This window comes from Nelumbo nucifera, chromosome 2 (genome assembly GCF_055504915.1).
Source record: "Nelumbo nucifera cultivar China Antique chromosome 2, China Antique-T2T, whole genome shotgun sequence".
Taxonomy (NCBI): domain Eukaryota; kingdom Viridiplantae; phylum Streptophyta; class Magnoliopsida; order Proteales; family Nelumbonaceae; genus Nelumbo; species Nelumbo nucifera.
Genome location: NC_142650.1, coordinates 27,650,603 through 27,671,858, shown reverse-complemented (window position 1 = coordinate 27,671,858; position 21,256 = coordinate 27,650,603). Strand labels below are relative to the sequence as shown.

Sequence of the window (21,256 nt, the reverse complement as noted above, 5' to 3'; positions counted from 1 at the left end):
TTAATATCATCTTTATATTATTAATAGTAGGGATATCAACGGGTCGGGTTTAGCACAGGTTTGCCTCAATCCTAACCCAACCCTCTAGTGTCTCAACCTGAACAGATTTGATTATTCGACTTAAAAATGTATAATTTTTAAACCTGATCAAATCTGTAACATTTCAATTGTATTTTATATGTTTTGAAAATCAAAAAGCCATTAATTTTAACTTAGGAATTTATCTTATAGATTCTAAGGTGTCAATTTTTCCATAAGAAAATCAAAATCATAAACTTTAAGTCTATGGAGTTAGAAGTCAAAAAGTTACAAGAATGCTCGGTATATATGTATGTATGTAGGGGTATAAACAAATCGAATTCGAATCGGATCAGGCAATATCGGAATTCGAATCCAATTAGAATATTCGATATCTGAATTCGATTTAATATCCAATGGATATTGAAAATTAATAAATATTTTTTATATATAAATATATATATATTTATAATATATAATATAATAATATGTTATTTATTATTTAAAATATAATATTTTATATATATTTCTAGTGTTTTATTATATATTTATATATTATTTTATAATATATATTGTAAATAGTAAAAAATCGATGGTTAACTGAATTGGTCAATTGATTATCCGATCAACTTTGTTTCGGTTTCAGTTTGTAACCCTGGTTCGATTTCAAAAATGAACCCACGGTTCGGTTAATCAAACCGTAAGTACCCCTAGGTAGACAAAATTCAAAAATAAAGGTATTTTAATCAAAAGAATTCTAAAATCTAGACTCATTTATACTTTTAATAGTAGTATATATATAAATAAATAAGATATGAAAATTCCAAATTGATGATAGCTTCTAAAATGTAACTTGAAGTAATTTTTTCTTGAATGAGTAAAACATCTGAAAGTGCTTTTAATTCTACCCTATACAAAAAAAGTAGATTTGTCCACAAATTGAATAGTCTAAATTAATTAGTGATGGAGGCTTGTTTTCAAGGAAGGCTTGCGTGCCTTTTTTAGAATTCTAGTGAGGTTTGGTAATAACTTGTATTATTCAAACTTAAGTACAATATGGTTTAGATTTCAAAAAAGTGTTATTAAAAACGGCCTTATTTGTTATACATTGAGCACTAAGAGGTAGCATTTACCCTACCAACATTGCCCGTCAGCACACATCTCATACATGCATGGCAGGTCCTAATTTTTCAGTGGATCCCAATTTCATAGTGAGATGTGCCATAAAAGATGAAGTTGGTAGGGTATTATAACGTAATTTGTGCTGCTGCAAAGGGTAAGATGTTGGGTGGGTATGATTAAAACTGATTGGTTCTTGTCCTCAAAAAAGTTTTTATTTTTAAAATAAATATTTATTTTGGACTTATTTTTTAAATATAAATAAGTATTTATTGGTATGGTCCCTACTCAAAATAGATGTTTATTCTAATAAGTACTTATTTTTAAATACTCTTAAATTTATATTATATTTGATATTCCTTATTTTAAAGACTTATCTTCTTTTTTCAATTAAAATTCCCTTATAAGCACCTAGTTTTTAATTGCAAAAAAGACATCCTTAGCCTAATACGTCAAATGGATTCACAAACAGCCATTTAGGCTTTAAGCTAATTTTAGTAAAAAAATCTGGACCAGAGAGCGTAAGTATGTATTTGGTAGAGCTTCTATTTATAACTAGACATTTATATTTAATTTATCTTCAAAATCAAAAAAAATAATAATAATATCAACCGTTTTATGACAAATAGATATCACACCAGCAATATAATAAATAAATGACTAATTATTGAAAGAAGTGTTAAAATGAAATATTTCCCAACGATAAGCATATAAAAAAATCAAGGCTAGTTTTTATAAATATCTATGTATACCAACCACCGTGATAGGCAATTCCGACGTTTTGATAAACGCTTACCGGCACACGGAACAAAACACACGCTAAATGAATACGTTGATGAATCCAAGCAAAACGCCGTGCGGATAATATGAATACGAACGGAACACCATAACCCGTATATTGGGAACATCTAATGCAACTGCAACATAAGCTATTGATGTGTGCTGTATTGTCTTCGCGTTAGCGTTCGAACGGGGTCTGCTCGTATCATATAGACTCTACCGTGGTTATCCGCATCTCAAAAGCTATTGCCACGTGTTTTACCATGTTAGGATAATGGGGACACATGTCCTAACCAACCAGTCTAAATGGTTTTAGACTTTTGGCTTCTCGTGGAACCGACTATAGGGAGTGACGTGATACAACAATATGATTGGCTTTCACATGTGAAGGGTGTTTCCGTCTTTTAACAAACGTATGTTTTCGTCATTACACCACCATACAACTTGCATGTTCCGAGTACTGATTTCGGATTTCCCTTGTATTTTGCTGGGACCCACAGGTTCAACACACATGGGTTGGTGTGGGTCCCGTCCAAAGATAGGCCAAGTCAAAATAGTTGACAAAAGTTATGGCGAGTAGGTTTCCCTCTACTCGCGCGAGTAACTCCTGTTTATGAGCGTGACAACCCAAGACGGAGCCTTTCGCACTTTCTCAGTTTCTGTTTCCTGATTAACCAAAAAGTCCTCTCATCTCATATTTTTATAATTAAAAAAGAAAAAAAGAGTAATGATACCGTGTTGACTACCCTATCATAACTCCTGCTCTTATAACCACGATCGAATAAACACAGGGACCCACCTTAACTTTGTCGGCCTTCTGGTCCCACATGGACGGGTGAGTTACCCTATTCGAGCTGACGCCAGCCCTACTACTCTTTTCTATCATTTCCTTTCACCATTTAAAATTAATATCGTACTCCCCAACTTACTCGAATCTGCTGATCCACGGCACCCATCGGACAAAATGTTGCCCTTTTCGTCTAAGACGTACCTTACTACTGTATCTCGAGTGACGCTGGATGTTTCCTTCACTTTGCTTCTTCTCGAAGATTCATTTTCGATTCCAACAAAGAGTCTCGATCCCATAAAAGCCACCTTATATCTGCTCGTTCCATGACCGTTGGATCTGTATTGATCGTGATTGGTGACGGATGATTACCTGTTCCAGTCAGGGGATTCACCGGAAATGATACGTCCTTTCACACCGTATAGGTTTTCCGAACCATGAGTTTCACACACGACTCGATTTTTAGGAAAAGGCTCGGTACCAGAAAAGAACAGCAGTAACTCCCCCTCGAAATCCCCGAAAATCCCGTCGGAGATAACCCAATCTCCGGCATATTAATAACTACACATGATAAGTAGACTAACATATCATCCGCCAGTTTGCTTATGATAAGCGAGTTGATTTATCACCTTTTTTTTTCATACCCAGCCATCTCGCTTTCGTTTTGGGTATTTAGTTTTGTTTGTTTGCTTTCTAGTATATATCTCTCTCTTCTCCCTGTCAAATCTTTCTCCCTTCAAATCCGTTTTCGTCTTGAGGAGAGAGAAAGTGCGAAGAAAAGACTCACGAAACGAGACCGCTCGTCGTCGTCGTGCTGCTCTTCGTCTCCAAATCTTTTTCCGATCTGGTCTCTCTTTCTCTCAGTCAATTGAAGAGAAGTATATAAATCACGTTCTCTTCTCTCATCAACTTTTTTGTTTTATTTATTTAATTTGGTTTTCTTTTCGCCTCTGGTCTGCCTGTTGCAGAGATGGTCGGTTGATTGGTCTCGGAGGACTGAATTTTTTAAATGGAAGCCCTATTTTGGTTGTTTCTGGTTTGGTAGGGATTGTTGTCCAAGTTTGTGTTTACTCGAATTGGATCGATCTGTGAGAGTTTCGATCTTTCTGGCTGTGTCGGTTGATCTCGGAGGACGCAGAGATGTCTTCTCTTAGCAGAGAGCTTGTGTTTCTGATACTTCAGTTCCTCGAAGAGGAGAAATGCAAGGAAACCGTTCACAAGTATGGGAATATGTATCTTCTCTTCTCTTATTTTGATTGTTTATCTGGTTTTGGAAGCTTGAATTTACAAAGAGGAAAAAAAAAGAATGTTTGGTGATGTTCTGTTTTGTTTTGTCTCGTTTAAAGATTGGAGCAGGAGTCGGGGTTTTTCTTCAATATGAAGTATTTTGAGGACGCCGTAACAAACGGGGATTGGGACGAGGTTGAGAAGTACCTCTCTGGATTCACCAAGGTAGATGACAACAGATACTCAATGAAGATCTTTTTCGAGATCCGAAAGCAGAAATACCTCGAAGCCCTAGACAAGTAGGTGGCTCATGTAAAAAAAAAAAAATTGAACTGAATTGAATTTTTTTCTGCTGACTTTTTTGTACTTTTTCAAATAGATTTTCGTATATAACTCTGACTGAATTCAATTTCTTTGGGTATTAAAAACGTAGTAATATCTGTTTTTTAATTTGTTTTGGTTCATTTGCAGAAATGATCGTTCTAAAGCTGTCGAAATTCTTGTGAAGGACTTGAAAGTGTTCTCTGCTTTTAATGAGGATCTATTCAAGGAAATAACGCAGCTTCTGACTCTGGAGAACTTCAGGGAGAACGAGCAGCTATCCAAGTATGGAGACACCAAATCTGCCAGAGCTATAATGCTTGCGGAGCTCAAAAAGTTGATTGAAGCAAATCCCCTCTTTCGCGATAAGCTTCAGTTCCCTACTTTGAAGAGTTCAAGACTAAGGACACTAATCAATCAGAGGTAAGTTATACTGGAAACTTCATGTAGTCGCCCTTCTTCTGTTTATCCATTTGAGTTCTTCCCATCAACTAATATGGTTACTTTTCCTACCTCACCGTTAATCTTTGCTTGTAGTTTAAATTGGCAACACCAGCTTTGTAAGAATCCAAGGCCCAATCCTGACATAAAAACTCTATTTGTGGACCATACTTGTGGACAGCCCAATGGTGCTCGAGCTCCATCCCCTGTCACTAATCCGCTTATGGGGGCCATTCCCAAAGCAGGGGGTTTTCCAGCATTGGCTACTCATGGTGTAAGTAAATTTAGAAAGATTTCACTCATCCTCAAGCGAGTAGGCAGGATAGTAATTTCACATGTGATGTAATTATTTGTTCAGCCATTTCAGCCAGCTCCAGCATCCCTTCAATCATCTCTTGCAGGGTGGGTGGCAAATCCATCCCAGGTGCCTCATCCTACAGTTTCTGCTGGACCCATGAGCTTAACTGCTCCTAATAATGCAGGTACACATATTATAAGGCCTTCTATTGAAACTGTTTCTTTCAGGAGATACTGTTTAAATGTGCATTCTATGACATAGACACATCTAGAAAAAATGTTGGATATCCTCTGAAAAAATATATGATGATGAAAATCACCTAAATAGTTATTATTATTTTTTTATTTCATATGACCAAGAAGAATTGTAGTTCAAACGTGGCAACTAGAAAAAAAGTAGATACATGAAGAGTTTTCTTTCTGAGATGTTTGGTTTGTGTACTGCATTAAATTGGTGACAACCATTCCCAACAGATCATATTTTTTTATCCCCTCCTTCAAATGGATGGAATGTATTGTTTAAAAGAATCTATATTAGATTAGTCATATTCTCCTTTTCCTTATCTTTTTCCTTTATTTTGAAATATAGCACTTACCCGTCGACTGATTTGTTTCATTCTATTTGCATTTATTATCTTGGCAGCAGCTATTTTAAAGCGTCCTAGGACTCCTAGTACCAACAGCCCAGCTGTAGATTATCAGACAGCAGATTCTGAACATGTTCTGAAGAGATCAAAACCTCTGGGAGTATCCGATGAGGTACATGCATATATCTATATGAACTCCTAATGGTAAATTGTTTGATGAAGCTCTTGAAATGTTTATGTGAAAAAATATTAATCTGATGGCTTTTAGAGGAATAAAGCTCTTTGAAGGTTTAAATGTCTGTTTAGTTTTAGGGGTAACTATGGTTATTCTATAAAATTTTCTTGCTAAGGGGTGTTTCGGTCCTTATGAAAATTTCCACTCAAGTAATTCCTACCATAATAATGTGGTTCATTGTATTAATCTTTGCATTGGATATGAATTTGTACAATCTTTGTGTTTCCTTCATAAATTAAAAGAGGTGATTGGAATACTAATTATGAGGTTATTAATAACTGCTAGATTTTCTCTTGTGTTTTCATTGTTTGGTTATTAATTTTTGTACATTTCACTTAGTTCATATGTGTTACACAAATGCAGAGCACATGATTCCAAATACCCTTAATAAAATTGTATACTTGCTCCCAAGGAACTTCTCTTTATAAATTTAATCAACTGGATGCTGGGACAAATTAAATATTTTGAAGGATTACTTTTTTTTTAAATCCTAGGACTTGGAAGTTTTTATGGTATGTTCCTGTACATGGATATTATGTTCGTTCTAAGTTTCTATCCAAGCAATTTCTAGGGTGTTACATTAAGCAATAGTATTAAATAAATATTCTTGTTAGATGTATATGTAAAACCCTTTTAGTTCCATTAATTAATTAATTAGAAAATAGTTATGATTTAACACTTAACGTAGTATCTTTTAGTTTCTTTGTTTTCTATTCTCGTGATGTTTATATTTCTATAAATTGAAACTTAATTGATTCTGTTTTACAAGTTTCTTTTTTCAGGTGAATAACCTTTCAGTTAATATCATGCCAGTCACATATGCTAACCAAAGTCATATTCAGAGCTTATACTCCTCTGATGACTTGCCTAAGACTGTTGTTATGACTCTACATCAAGGCCATGCTGTCAGAAGCATGGATTTCCATCCAGTGCAGCAAACCTTACTTCTTGGTTAGATATTGCTCTCCTGAAACATGTATTCATATTATTTTTTAGTGTTCTTCTGGAAGAATGTTGTGTTCCTGATCTGGATTTTGATCAATGTGTGGCATCTTATATTCCAGTTGGAACATTTATTGGCGATGTCCTGGTGTGGGAGGTGGCTAGCAAGGAGAGGCTTGCTATGAGAACTTTCAAGGTTTGGGACCCTTCTGCATGTTCAATGACTCTACAGGTATGCCTTCCAGTACCAAATGATGTTTAAATAATAGACACAAATCTTATATTTCACACTCTTATATAATCACCAAACATGAGATGAATCTCAGTCTATTATGTATGTAGGCGGCTCTAGCAAAGGAAACCCAATTATCTGTGAATCGTGTTATGTGGAGTCCCGATGGAAATATCTGTGGTAAGTTTATTTTTTGAGAGCTTTCTTCCCTTTGAACTAATCTATTTATCTTTGTCATAAACTAGATACTAGAAAATGGAATATTTGAACATTAGGTCTGTTTTTGGATCCAGAAAGAGGAAATATTTGTAAGCGGAAATAATTATTTATGAAAAATATTCGTAAGAGGAAATAATTATGTATAAAAAATATTTATTTCTATTAAATTTTCTAATCTTACATTGTGATATGGAAAGAAACTCGGTAACTAAGGTCATTGGTTAGATTTTAGGTTTACATGGAGAAGAATACTTCCATGATCAAATGTTTTATTGGAGGGGACAACCATACATTAGAACTTTTAAACGTAAAGCCCATGATCTCATCCCTTTCAAAAGGGAGCAAGTCATTTTGCCACATTCTCACTCTAGTTTTATAATATTTTGCTTCTATTAGTATGTTACTAGGAACCAAACACTAAAAATTTATTTTTTTTCTAAAATTACTTTGTCCAACCAAGCACAGTCTAGATGTTAATAATTTAGGAAGGGAGAAGGTTCAAATTAGCTACTTATTTATTCTTTGTGGCCCTGCATCAGGTGTTGCATACTCAAAGCACATTGTCCATGTGTATTCTTACCATGGAGGTGATGATCTACGACACCACTTAGAGGTTTGTTCTATCAACCCCTCATGTTCATCCTGTTCATATGGGAATTACAAAAATAATAATTATGGTTCCTTAATATCTTGATAACCTCTTGCAACCTTTTTTGTTTTTTTTTATAATCTATTTTCTGTATTTTCTATTTGACCAACTATGACTGCACTTTTCTCAAGAAGTTATTTGTTATTATTCAGATTGATGCTCATAATGGTGGTGTAAACGACATAGCTTTCTCTCACCCAAACAAACAATTGTGTATAATAACTTGTGGAGATGACAAGTCTATCAAGGTTTGGTTTGTTATATAATTTCTTTTGATGGGATTTTTAGGCTTGGAGTTTCTATATTGATGCTTGAGATGTGTGCAGGTATGGGATGCAGTAACTGGTGCCAGGCAGTATACTTTTGAAGGTCATGAAGCACCTGTTTATTCTGTATGCCCACATTATAAGGAAAATATACAGGTAGCACCCATTTCTATAAATGCACTTTATTTTCTTAGTCATGTTTATTAACTGATTTATTGTATCTGTCATAGCAGCTGTGCTTGGTTTCATGTTTTCAAAATTCTTCCCTTCCTCATATTTATTCATATTCTCTTTGTCAGTTTATCTTCTCAACAGCACTAGATGGGAAGATTAAGGCATGGTTGTATGATAACATGGGGTCAAGAGTTGACTATGATGCACCGGGTCATTATTGTACAAGGATGGCCTATAGTGCAGATGGGACACGGTACGCTTACAAAGCTTTATATTTCTTTCATTGTTTGTTATTATGGTCTCCTGTTTCCCTTTCTCATCAGAATGATGAATGATTGATCCCTTCATATTTGCTGTGTTTTAACCATGGTGATTTGTCTGCATGTCTGACAACTTTTAGGTTGTTCTCGTGTGGAACAAGTAAGGATGGGGAGGCATACATTGTGGAATGGAATGAGAGTGAAGGAGCAGTTAAGCGAAGTTATCATGGTTGTGGGAAGCGATCTGTGGGTGTTGTGCAGTTTGATACCACTAAAAATCGGTTCTTGGTAGCTGGTGATGAGTCTGTTATCAAATTTTGGGACATGGACAATGTTAACCTCTTGATGACTACTGATGCAGAGGGTGGATTACCGGTAATAGGACAGCCAACATTATTTGCTCTACTTATCTTCTTTATATTTTCCTTTTCCTTTATAATTTTAAGTTATCTGAGGAAATTCCTTCCTAGGATGCTAATGTTAATCAATCTTATTTTAAACATCTCTTAGCCATCTCCTTTTATTCGGTTCAACAAGGAAGGGATACTATTGGCTGTTTCAACAAACGACAATGGGATCAAAATTCTTGCAAATGCAGATGGGCTTCGATTGCTACATACTATAGAGTCTCGTTTTGATGCATCTAAAGTTGCTTCTGGGTCTGTCATGAAGGTATAGAAAATTTTAAATCCTTCTATCTGTGGTTTGGGCATGTTTATTGATTGTATAAAGTGACTTATCATGCAGGGACCCACGGTTAGTCCATTTGTTGCTGTCCCTGTTACAACTGGAACGAGTGTGGGGGTTGCAGATCGAGGTGCTCCAGTGACAGCAATGGTTGGACTGGTTAGTATTTAATATCTTTTTCATAGGGATAATCATATATTTTTCTAGAAAATCTTATTTATGTATTATTCACCATGTATTATTTGTTGAATAAGTCCATACTGTGCTTTATATAATCTGTTTGTGCTATTTTTAGCTGATATACTTGTTTGATTTTTAGTGCATTGAGTCAATGACTTCTTTGAATTCTATCCAGAATGGCGACACCAGAAATTTGGCAGATGTAAAGCCAAGGATTGTGGATGAGTCAGTAGAGAAATCCAAAATTTGGAAGCTGACTGAAATTAATGAACCATCTCAATGTCGCTCTCTGAGGCTCCCTGATAATTTGCCAGCAGCAAAGGTATGGTTCCACTATGGTACAAGCCTTAAAAGTTACTGACTAGAGTTGCCAGCTTTTCTGGACATTCAAATCTCAATGTGGGTCATGGAGGGCAACATTGCCATGCATTTGACTCTTTCCCCCCTTCTTTCTATTTCTTTTTATTTTTAAGTATTCTCTTATTCAAATTCCATGCTCAATTATGTTGTTCAGATACCATGTTGCCAATGAATGTTGGTTATTGTCATGGTCATCAAACTGCTATGTCCCTTAAATCTTTTCCCTAAAAGATTTATTAACCGAATGTAAAATCTTCTAAAATTAATGTATAGAATGTGTGGCACAGTGGCTTAGACATTATAGATATCATATTTACAACTTTCCATGCACATGCTCACCTTCCATTTTGAAGTATCTATAAAGATTTGATCAACAGAGGCAAGCCTTCATAACATGAATTTGTCACTTCTCTCAAATTTCAACAGTAATGGTCATCATACACTAAATTTTGGTTACTGCCTTACTGGATTGGCTAAATTGTTGCAACTTGCTAGAGATAAGGATCTCCTACCGTAGTTTATGTTCATGCAAAGAATTTTGCACAACTAAAGATGATTGAAAAGAATGCAAAGAGGAAAAAAATCTAAAGAAATGTTGGTGTGCATCTCTTGAAATCCTAGGAATGCAACTCCTGCCATTATCGACCCAAAACTTAGCATTAGGTTTGCTTCGCTTTGCATTTTATACACCTTGGATGGTCTTGGACTATCAACTAATGTGTTCAGTGCAGTTCTTAATATAATTATGTAACATTAAAGGCTAAAACATTGGTCTTGCATATCTAATAATAAATTATTTTCTGCTGAAGTACTTTTTGTATTGATATTTGATAGCAAAGCAAATGTTATTAGAAAGGGTCAAACTAGAGGGAATAATAAAAGGATAGAAAATACTCATATAATGTCTGCATAAGAATGCAGAACCTGTTTGGAGCGAAGTAGTGCTTTCCATGATATGTTAACTGCTTTCTAGGTGCATGGTATTTAAAAGGCTTGAGCAAAGGGGGTAAAGTGTCATGGGGAATTATTCTGGCAGTAGTTTTTTGGGCTGTGTTGGGGGAATGGAATGTTCGAATGTTTGAGGGTAAGCAGAACTCAGTAGAGGAAGTCATGAAGAAAGTCTTGGGTATGCTGTTTCCTCACCTTGTACCTCAAACTCAATGTACCTCTGTGCTTTATTTTGCTCTTCTCACATTCGATTACCACCTTGACCTACCCACCATGCTTGCTTGTGATTCATTCAATAGACATAGTGGAAGAGGCCTTACCATGATATGTTCCCTGTTCACTCTCTTTCAACTGATTTAGGTATTGAATCAATTTCATGGAGGAGAGCAAAAAGCTCCTTATTTGACTCCACAAGTTCTGTTCCTACCACATAGCCTTCGTTTGTTTTTTTTGGTAATTTGGAGGGGGAATTTTTTTCTTTTTTTTTCTGTAATAGGAGGGGAAAGTTGGTTGGCGGTAAAGTGATTCCCATTGACCAACTTTCCTGTATTCACTTTTTCAGTAAGTTGTGGGCCCTGTGGTAAAGTTCTCCCAGGTGGGTAGGTAACTTCACCACCCAAATGGAGCCTTAGGGGTGCAAGTTGGGATGGGTTAGGTTAGATATTGAGCCAATTATATGGAGACCAAGAAGCTCCTTGGTTAAGTCAGGTTCATATTTTTCAACCCAAAACCAAACTTCAGTCTTGCCCAACTTAGCCGAACTTATTGGATTGTGTTTGGGCTAACCCAGCCAAAATTGCAGCCATACTATCGCTTTGACCAATGCAAACCCAGTTCCCCTATTCGAGTTCATTCTGTTGGTGCGATGCAATTATAAGATATTTTGAGGTTCTCTGGAAATATACAGGATAATGATTTTTGGTAGTGCTAAGAAACCCAACATGGACTTTATGTGAAAATGATAAATTTTGTGATGATAAAGAGATTATAAATTTTATCATGGAATTGGATAGTTCATATCATATCAAGAGGATGTTGGCTGGGATCAACAGGGGCACAGAAGTCAAACACTGTACATCAAGGATCACTGCCTACCATCTTTGGTTGTTGCATCTCAAGGCCCCTGATTAATAGCCAAAAAAATTGTTTGAGTGGTTCTTTTCTAAGCATTCTTCAAGTTTGGAAGTTAGGTTTCTTTTGTGAGATGTTTCCCTCAAGTGGAGGTTTTAGCAAGTCTAATTTAGTATCTGCTGTTGTTGGTCTTGATCCATGTTTTGGTTTACTAATTGTACATTGTCAAATTTCCTAATCAATCTTATCAACTGTTTCAGGTTTCCAGATTGATTTATGCTAATTCAGGAATTGCTATATTGGCATTAGCATCTAATGCTGTGCACAAGCTTTGGAAATGGCAACGAAATGACCGAAACATAACGGTGAAGGTATTAACTTGATTAAAGGTTCTCACTTTCCATTTATTCCACCCAAGGTTCAAAGTATTGATACACCCCGATACACCAGAAGAGTTGTATCACTACTTTGTACCTAACGCAAGATTTTTGCATTTTTTTTTTTTTCAAAAATAGGTCTTAGGCTGTCTACCCTGAAATTGGTCAGAAGGCCAAAATGCCTATATTTTGTGTATTGGACACCAACTGATATGATACAATGCGCCGATATGGGGCATATCATGTCAAATTTTTTTTAACCTTGATTTTGTCATTTTTGATGAGCCAGAGTTGAATTAAGTTCTTTCCCTACTGTAGGCAACTGCTAGTATACCACCACAACTATGGCAACCTTCAAGTGGAATACTAATGACAAATGAGATAAGCGATACAAACCCTGAAGATGCTGTTCCATGTTTTGCACTGTCAAAGAATGATTCTTATGTTATGTCAGCATCGGGTGGGAAAATATCTTTGTTCAATATGATGACATTCAAGGTAAACAGTCTAATATATACATGTACCTTTCTTTGGGTCCAAATTTCCAATACATAAAATTGCAATTGATGTATTACACTTGTTTAAAACTGCAGACAATGACAACGTTCATGCCTCCACCACCGGCAGCTACATTTCTTGCCTTTCATCCACAGGACAATAACATCATTGCAATAGGCATGGAAGATTCCTCAATTCAAATCTACAATGTCCGAGTTGATGAGGTTCAGATTTTCTTGAACTGAAACCTATATTTTGTTAATTATGTAAGAAATTTGAGGAACCCGAGATAATTGTCACTTTGAATGTTTCTAACAGGTTAAAAGCAAGCTGAAAGGGCATCAGAAGAGAATAACAGGGCTTGCTTTCTCTAATGTTCTAAATGTACTTGTATCTTCAGGAGCAGATGCTCAGGTTAGTGATAATTGCAGTACTGTAACTTGACAAAAGATTGGAAATTCTTATATGGAAATTTTTTGTTAATGTCTCTTCTATTTTCTTCTGTTCCAGCTCTGCATTTGGAGCACAGATAAATGGGAGAAGCAGGGTAGTAAGTTCTTGCAAATTGCAGCAGGAAAAGTGACATCTCCCCTTGTGGAGACACGTGTCCAATTTCACCAAGATCAGATTCACTTGCTGGCTGTTCATGAAACACAGATAGCAATGTATGATATTTCTAAACTAGAGTGCCTAAAGCAGGTAAACTGGATATGCACTTATTTTCTCAGAAGTTAAAATGTAATTTGCTTTTTTACCAGAAAATTATTGCATGAAGTTGTCTCATCATGCATAGCTGGTTGTAAGTTTACAAACATTAGATCAGGTTGATTTAATGAATAATATTAACTGAGGTGGAGCCATTTCATGCTTGGTTCAGCCCATATCATTGTATGAATTGCACGGTTATTCTTTAATAGCCATTATGATCTTATTCATTAAGTTTTGCTTTTCATCAGTGGGTTGCCCGAGAACCAAATGGTCAAATTACACATGCTACATATTCAAGTGATAGCCAATCTATTTATACAAGCTTTGAAGATGGAAGTGTGGGTGTTTTCACTGCTACAACACTCAGATTGAGGTGCCGGATCAATCCCACCGCCTATCTGCCTTCAAATCCAAGGTAATTTACCTGTGTTACTGTCTGACTAGCTAACCCTATCTGCTTCTTCTAGCCTTCTCTCAACTTAACCATATTTGGATATTACTTGATACAGTGTGAGGGTGTACCCACTTGTTATCGCTGCCCATCCATCTGAACCCAATCAGTTTGCAGTGGGACTGACCGACGGTGGGGTGTATGTACTAGAGCCACTAGAATCTGAAGGGAAATGGGGTACTTCGCCACCTCCAGAGAATGGTTCAGGGCCCAGCATCACCTCTGGTATAGCTGGTTCAGATCAACCATCCAGGTGACAATGAAAGTTGATCTCATCGACTAATGACTGTTTGCATCTCATCCACGTGGGACCCCAATTTATTTTACGGGGAAGCTGCGCAAGTCAGAGACATTCGTAGCATACAACATACAAGATACGTTATGCCCAGGCAGCAGGAAGCTAAGGCAACATCCTCTTTGCTCTCTGGCTAGGTTTGGGTAGTCTCTGCATATGTTGTGATCAAGTGGGAAGGTGCTATGGTTGGTGGATCATGTAAAAATGTACGAGCAAATTGACTTCTCATTTTTTTTTTCTTCTTTGGGTGGTTGAGGGGATGTCGAAGTTTCATGCGAAGTACAAATCAAGGGGTTGGACTGGAAGTAGAAGTTCTTCTGATGTACTGATTATTGGTATTGCTATTCTTTCTAAATTCAAGCATATACACCACTTCTTATATCCCTTTTTTTCATATTCTTCACCTTGGTTCAGTTTCTTCACTTGCCCTACATCTATGGAACTGGACCAGAAATTAGGCATCAAGAGGATCCTATTCAATTTGGTCCCATTTCCAGACACTCATTGGATCACAATGTTCATTTTACGTTATGTTACTGCATTGTTTTTTGACTTTTTTGGGTGAATACTGAACGTGGATTGAAAGAGTCTTGATGTTATAGAGAGAAAACTCGGTTATCAGATCCTTCTTCATCCATGGCGCAGTCTAAACCTATCTAACCCAGAGATGCCACTTGCCATAGCTCATTCTGCAGATGGGACCAGGGAACCGAAATTACATTCCTCCAAACCAAATTAGGGGAGGCATCAGCCATCAATCAGGTATGTGTGTCATCATTCATGACGTAAGAGGAAGTTATATTCTCCAGTCTCTCCACCCACAATATCACCAGAATTCCGGTGGGCTTCCTTGGATAAGTTCGTTTCCAACTTCTCGTAGATTAAAAAAAAAAATCTTCTCTAACCCTAAGAATCGGATAAGGTCCAAATTTCAAGTGGGCCCCCTAGCCCCAAAAGCCAACCTTGCTCCCATGTTACACTGGACACATGGAAAATATAAATATCTTCCCTAATCTCCATGAGCCCAGTCCGGATCTGCCGGAAACAATCGCTCCTATACCAAATCACAGATAAACACGTCAGTCCATGCAGACTTTCAGCAACTAACGTGTTTATTTGTGATTTGGAGCACCAGCAACTTTTTGTTCCTCTCGTGCTGGCCCACTGGTCCGGTGGAAATCGGACGGCTACTGTTCGTAGTCCATCGCACTGGCAAGGTTATACGTGTCACAGTTTCATTCCTATCTTGTTCTTATCGTGAGGTGGCAGAGCATGCGATTGCGTCAGCAATTGCACGTACACGCGGCAATAATAGAAGACATTCTCCGCTCTCCAGTTTCCACTAGCCAAACCAGAGTCAGTACTGGTATCAGCAGAAGCGATGATGCAAGCGATGGAGTTGAAGCACAACAACACTCACATCGAGCAATGTCTCGAAGGTCGTCAATGGTGGAGAGAGAAGAAGGTGAAGGATATGATGGTGCAGAAGAGGAAGCTGGTGGAGGTTCCTTACATGGCTACGCTGACCCACACGATCAACGCCTTGGTGACCAACCGTGTGGTGGCCGTGCCCGTGGCTGCTCCGCCTGGCCACTGGATCGGCGCCGGTGGGTCCATGATCCTGGAGTCCGACAAGCTCACCGGCGCTCCACGGAAGCACTACATCGGTATGGTCAACATGCTTGACGTCCTGACCCACATAGCCGAAAACGGCGATTGCGGCGACCTGGACAAGCGGATGTCTGTTCCCGTCTCATCCATCATCGGCCATTGCCTTGAAGGTCTCAGTTTGTGGACTCTCAACCCCAATACCAGGCAAGTTCTCTCTCACTTACTCAACATCACAGTCTATTACCAGATAGCTAGAGAGAGAGAGAGAGAGAGAGAGAGCTACACGCCTATGTCTGACTTCTGCAACCAAAACCCACCTTCCAGAGAATGGATCTAGCTTTGGACGCCAAATCCATGCTCTAGCTTTGTTCCCAGAAGTCCAGACTCCATACCTTATTCCTGTTTTTTGGATGGCTGAAAGAAGCTAATATTGTCCATCCAAGTAGAATTGTTATGAAAACGTCATAATTACTTGGTCGTCCATCTACAGAGCAGCTATCGAAGAGAAGCACAGATTGCTCTGTTCGTTTTCTGTCCTTGTTCCGCGAATAAAATGTTGGATGACTGTCTGATCTTGTTAATTCTTCCTTCTTCCTGGAATTGCAGCATTCTAGATTGCATGGAAGTGTTGAGCAAGGGTATCCACCGTGCTTTGGTTCCAGTGGACGGCTATACGCAGCGCCTCTCTGGAGCAGAACTGACGGAATCCGCGTCTAGTTATCAGATGCTTACTCAAATGGATGTGTTAAATTTCTTGAGGTTGCACGGATCTGAAATGGGCCGAATCGTTTCGCGCAGTGTAGGGGAATTGGGCGCCATTGCTGAAAATGTTTTTGGTGTAACTAATCGGGCAAAAGTTATAGATACTATCAAATGCATGAGGACTGCCTCCCTTAATGCTGTTCCCATCATCGAAGCTTCAGAAGCTGTGGAGGAAGATCACACGCAGCTTATCTATGTATGTCTTCTCAGCTTCTTCTAATGATCTTGTCCTGCATCGCATTGTAGCCGGATTTTATTCTTTAGACTGATGCACCGAAGACTACATTATCTGCATTAGTAACAGAAAGTTGCATGTATGTTGTTGTTGAGTTCTTTGTTTTTCAGTGGTATGCATCAACTGGAGTAGTACTGTCAGATTCCCAAAATGCCAATATAAGGAAAGATTGCTCTAGTGCAGTCTTCTGATCAGTAGAGCAGATGAATTTGACAATTGGGTTATTTTGGGGATTCTCTGGTTTGCATAGTTTTCTGATTTATTACCTCATATGGGTGATAACCCACTAGCTCAAGGGCTTAGAGGGCTTATAGATTAATTGGATGATTCAATTCTAGTTGAATTTTAATGAGGGAAAGCATTGATTGATTCAAACTCAATAGCCTATTAAGATCATATGATATAATTCCAGAATTAAGTTCTGCTTCTTGTTGTCCTGCAGCATTTAGCATTGACTTTCTATTTGCCAATACTGTAGGGAAAAGGGAGGAAGCTCATAGGCACATTCTCTGCAACTGATCTGAGGGGATGCCCAATTGCTTCATTGCAGTCCTGCTTGTCTGTTGGCGTTCTAGAGTTCATTGAGAAAGCCTCAACAGCACCCAATGGTGTTGCAGATGATCTAAGCCATTCAGCAAGAGAGCTTGTGAGCTGCTACCCCGATACAAGCCTTGCTGAAGTAATTGACAAGGCTGTGGTTGCTCATGTTCACCGAGTTTGGGTTGTGGACCAACAGGGTTTGCTTGTGGGACTTGTATCACTCACGGACATGCTTCGAGTGATAAGGTCATCACTCTTGTCAGAGTTTGGAACAAAATGAGTAGCTGTAATTAATGCTGATGGGTTTTGCTATGGCAGGTGATGCTTGAGTTAATATCTCTGATCTTGATGTGTTTTGGCTGCCTGTGTTGATGTTCCAAACCTTCTTTGTACCAGTTAACATGTAAATAGACCCTTCTGAATTTTCTACCATTTCATGCTTTTCTGGAAAACCTGTGACTCAGGAATGTGAAGCACTGCAATTTTCAGGGGCACAATTGGGTACATCATTGCAATATTTAGACAGGCTTTTGAAGCTCCTGCACATGCCGACATTATAGATCATTCTAAAAAATCGTTATTTGAAGAATGAGTTCCCAGCCAAAACTGTTTCTTTTTTGAAACCAAAAATCAATTCTTAGAGTGAGTTTTGAGTGCAGAAAAAAGAATCAATTCCAACAATTAACATGAACTGAAACTCGTAAGTGATTCTTTGAAATCTGTACCAAATGCAGTCTAATCATCATCATTATCGTCCAAGCCTTTTCCCAACTGTATTGGGTCGTCTACATCAATCCTGTTTTTCCATTCCATTCTCTAAATTAGGATCATATATGAGAGTTTATCTAAATGCAGCCTAATGTGGGCCAGTTGCCAATTTGATGCAATCCTCTTCTTTATCTACGATGCAAATGGATACCACCACCCTCCTTTAATTATATCTGATTAGCCGGATTTGATTAGCCATAGCTCTGTAAAATTTAACAAATTATTAATAAGAAAAAAAGAAATAAAACAGCCTATACAAAGAAAAACTAAAAAATACAAATATTTTTTCAACCATTTATATAATTCGAATTATATAAATGGTTAATCCAATAATCCTAGTAAGAGCTGTGTAACCAAGAAAATTTCCTGAATCCCTCCTGATTGTTGTTGTTATAAGTTATAACTTATAAACCCAAATTTCAAATGGAAAGTCTTAATTATGAATTTGGTCACTGAGATCATCATCCATATGCTAGGGCTGTATCCCCTGACCCCTGTCTGGGGTTCCTCTTTTTTAACTAGTAACTACTGGAACCATCATGCGTGGGTATTATGTGAAAATCAGTTCTACTTACTACATTACAGAACAATTATCAAGTATCAGGACAGAACAATGAAAAAGCGTCTAGCAATCCTTTGGCTTTTAAGGATCATTCCAACTTTCAACCTTGCAAAGATTTTAATAGAACAAGACGACCAGAATAGATGATTTGTATTTGTACCAGGAAGATAAATCACTTCAGTTTCTCCACGAAGAAGATAAAAAACAACCCTGTGTCGGCTTGACTTGAGGCTTTTTTTTTTTTTTTGTCATAAAAAAAAAGTTTCTCTGTGAACGGTGGTAAAAGACGATCACGGTGGGACTCGAACCCACAATCTCCCGCTCCGGAGGCGAGCGCCTTATCCATTAGGCCACGCGATCATGACATCAAGTGATCTCTATTAATTCATTATTATGATGATAAAATCTGCATTCTCCGCGCAAATAGACCTGAAAAAGCCTCTAATAAATTAAGAATTTTAAAATAAGTCCAGATCTCGCACACTTATTACTTTAACACTTAAATGTTTGATAATGGTCAACGTGGCTTAATAGAATGCGATAAGTTTCATCTTTTTGCAATAATTTAATACCCGAATTATCGAAAATAAGAGAAAATTTCTCATAGTTTAAGTAGAGTATCAATTTAGTATCCGAATTTTCATTTTGCGACAATTCAATACCTGGCGTTAACTCATCGTTGTGTTATAGGAATAGACACAAATGCCCCTTAATTTTCGTCATTCGAAGCGCTTCTATCCCTCCTCTTGAGAATGCTCGCCTACACACAGAAACCACGATTGTTTAACGCCCCGACCAGCAAGTCTCTCCGGCACCATCTGGAATGGATCAAACCGCTGCTGAAATCTGCACTCCCTGGATCAACCACATCAAGTACTGAACAACTATTAGGTACCTCTTGAAAATCAGGTACTGCACTCCCTGAACCAACCACTATCTGACGATGAACTGTTCATCGCCACTGTTCATCGTCTCCTTCGTTGAACAGCGGCGGCACTCCTTCTCTTCTCCTTTACGGGATCCCGAAACCACCAGCCACCCTGACCTAATTCATGATGAGCCCAACCAGGATCAAACCGCTGCTGAAATCTGCATTCCCTGGATCAACCACATCAGGTACTGAACAGCTATTAGGTACCTGCTGAAATCAGGTACTGCACTCCCTGAATCAACCACTATCTGACGATGAACTGTTCATCGTCTCCTTCGTTGAACAGTGGCGGCACTCCTCTTCTCCTCTACGGGATCCCGAAACCACCAGCCACCCTGACAAGATGGTGCGGATGGATCAAACCACTACTGAAATGAAAGATACCACTACTTCGCCTCATTGTTGGACCGCCGGCGCGAACACTGTGGTCTCTGACCAAGATCAGCAGCGGTTTCAGTTCATGCCTAGAAAATCATGGAAAAGTAAAGCTGGTTTTTCTTCTTTAAAGTTATTGTCGTTGTTGTTCTTGCTGCAATTACTGTTATTATGAGCCATCATCAGTACAGCCATTTCATCGGTAAATCATTCTATGGAACTCATAGCGAAGTCCCCCCACTCCCTCGAAATAATAATTTAAATAATCATCCTCACAAAACAAATTAAAAGGAAAGGAGAAAAGGGAGGTCGAATTTTCAGAAAAGATAAAGTATAGAGAGAGATAGATGTGAAGAGAGGGAGAGGGAGAGGGAGAGGGTGAGGGAGAGGAGCATTAAAAAGCAGAAGTTGGGTTTCTTCACTCTCTGTGTTTCATTTAATGGGTTCCGTGTTCTGTTTTGTTCTGTTCTGCTCTGCCTCTGTGCTCGTGTTTTATGGCATTTTTGTGTTGTTGCAGAGAGAATACGAGATGGTGCAGGATTTGATCCGACGGGATCCGATGCATGGAAGATGCCACTACTTCCAGCATTAAAAAGCAAAAGTTCTGCTCTACTCTGCCTCTATACTCGCCTACACGGGATTCGTCTTATCCAGCAGAGCGAAGCAGCCAGCGGCAGTTTGGGTTCTCTTTCATTGATGATGAACAGTGTATTTTATTTTTAAGGATAATTTTAATAGTTTCAAAAGTTCTAAATGCATGAGGTCACGATTAGATTGTTACAAAATGAAAGCTTGATACTAGATTGTCCTATTTTAAAATTGGGGTACTAAATTGATAGTCGACCTAAAATATAGGTTAACTATGGGGAATTTTTTCATAAAATAATTGTAAAATCAAATATTGAAGAGTATAACTTCCATTAAGCAGCCCACAGCCTCATGGATAACTTATTCGCAATAAGCCATTCGGTTCTACTTTAGCTGTTGTAAAAAATATTTCCAAAGATTCTCTTTCAATAGAAGCTTGTGCCCATTAGGTCTTCTTCATATTCAATCTATCACCAACTACTTCTAAAATACATCCATCAGCCTTTCTATTGAGTATACCATTGTTGTTTAGAAGAGCTTCACCAAAGTTAAAAATGGTTTTCTTCTTTAATTTTTCTTAGTTTTTGTATTTTTACATATCAAAATATATTTTTCCTTCTCTTATTTTTATTTCTCATCTTTATTATATTTAACCAAATCATTATCCATTTGGATTCTTTTTTTTCTTTTTTGGTAGAAATCCATGTGGGTTCTAGACAACGTGATTCTGAAAGGTTAAGTTTCATCCGTAATAA

The 21,256-nt window shown here is 37.8% G+C and overlaps 2 protein-coding genes and 1 non-coding gene across 6 annotated transcripts; 2 read left to right on the top strand and 1 right to left on the bottom strand.

The window, feature by feature from the left end:
• Window positions 1-3,410: 3,410 nt before the first annotated feature.
• LOC104586116 (topless-related protein 1-like) lies at window positions 3,411-14,510 on the top strand. 4 transcript variants are annotated; one of them, XM_010243249.3, is made up of 25 exons: window positions 3,411-3,551; window positions 3,673-3,924; window positions 4,051-4,230; window positions 4,403-4,675; window positions 4,790-4,967; window positions 5,052-5,175; window positions 5,637-5,749; window positions 6,595-6,763; window positions 6,877-6,986; window positions 7,097-7,166; window positions 7,745-7,818; window positions 8,007-8,102; window positions 8,181-8,276; window positions 8,420-8,547; window positions 8,695-8,929; window positions 9,065-9,226; window positions 9,302-9,400; window positions 9,597-9,743; window positions 12,061-12,171; window positions 12,496-12,675; window positions 12,771-12,899; window positions 12,994-13,089; window positions 13,186-13,374; window positions 13,632-13,798; window positions 13,893-14,510. In XM_010243249.3, exons 2-25 carry the CDS (start codon window positions 3,845-3,847, stop codon window positions 14,089-14,091), a joined length of 3,405 nt encoding a protein of 1,134 aa, XP_010241551.1. In that variant the 5' UTR covers window positions 3,411-3,551; window positions 3,673-3,844; the 3' UTR covers window positions 14,092-14,510. The 4 variants fall into 4 exon arrangements, with proteins under 4 accessions (XP_010241551.1, XP_019056180.1, XP_088753656.1 ...); XM_019200635.2 differs by having other exon boundaries at window positions 5,634-5,749; XM_088897530.1 differs by having other exon boundaries at window positions 3,435-3,582.
• A 142-nt stretch (window positions 14,511-14,652) lies between these two features.
• Window positions 14,653-17,729, top strand: LOC104586115 (SNF1-related protein kinase regulatory subunit gamma-like PV42a). Its single transcript, XM_010243247.3, has 3 exons — window positions 14,653-15,944; window positions 16,347-16,698; window positions 17,216-17,729. Exons 1-3 carry the CDS (start codon window positions 15,511-15,513, stop codon window positions 17,555-17,557), a joined length of 1,128 nt encoding a protein of 375 aa, XP_010241549.1. The 5' UTR covers window positions 14,653-15,510; the 3' UTR covers window positions 17,558-17,729.
• A 1,165-nt stretch (window positions 17,730-18,894) lies between these two features.
• TRNAR-CCG (transfer RNA arginine (anticodon CCG)) lies at window positions 18,895-18,967 on the bottom strand. The gene has a single exon. It is a non-coding gene; the product is annotated as a tRNA-Arg (tRNA).
• Window positions 18,968-21,256: the final 2,289 nt, after the last annotated feature.

Excerpts from the sequence above, each read along its gene's own strand:
- LOC104586115 (XM_010243247.3), top strand. The coding sequence starts at position 15,511 with ATGATGCAAGCGATGGAGTTGAAGCACAACAACACTCACATCGAGCAA. Across the intron at positions 15,945-16,346 it reads ACTCTCAACCCCAATACCAG|CATTCTAGATTGCATGGAAG; the intron begins GCAAGTTCTCTC and ends CTGGAATTGCAG. Across the intron at positions 16,699-17,215 it reads ATCACACGCAGCTTATCTAT|GGAAAAGGGAGGAAGCTCAT; the intron begins GTATGTCTTCTC and ends CCAATACTGTAG.
- LOC104586116 (XM_019200635.2), top strand. The coding sequence starts at position 3,845 with ATGTCTTCTCTTAGCAGAGAGCTTGTGTTTCTGATACTTCAGTTCCTC. Across the intron at positions 4,676-4,789 it reads AGGACACTAATCAATCAGAG|TTTAAATTGGCAACACCAGC; the intron begins GTAAGTTATACT and ends CTTTGCTTGTAG. Across the intron at positions 9,401-9,596 it reads TGACAGCAATGGTTGGACTG|AATGGCGACACCAGAAATTT; the intron begins GTTAGTATTTAA and ends AATTCTATCCAG.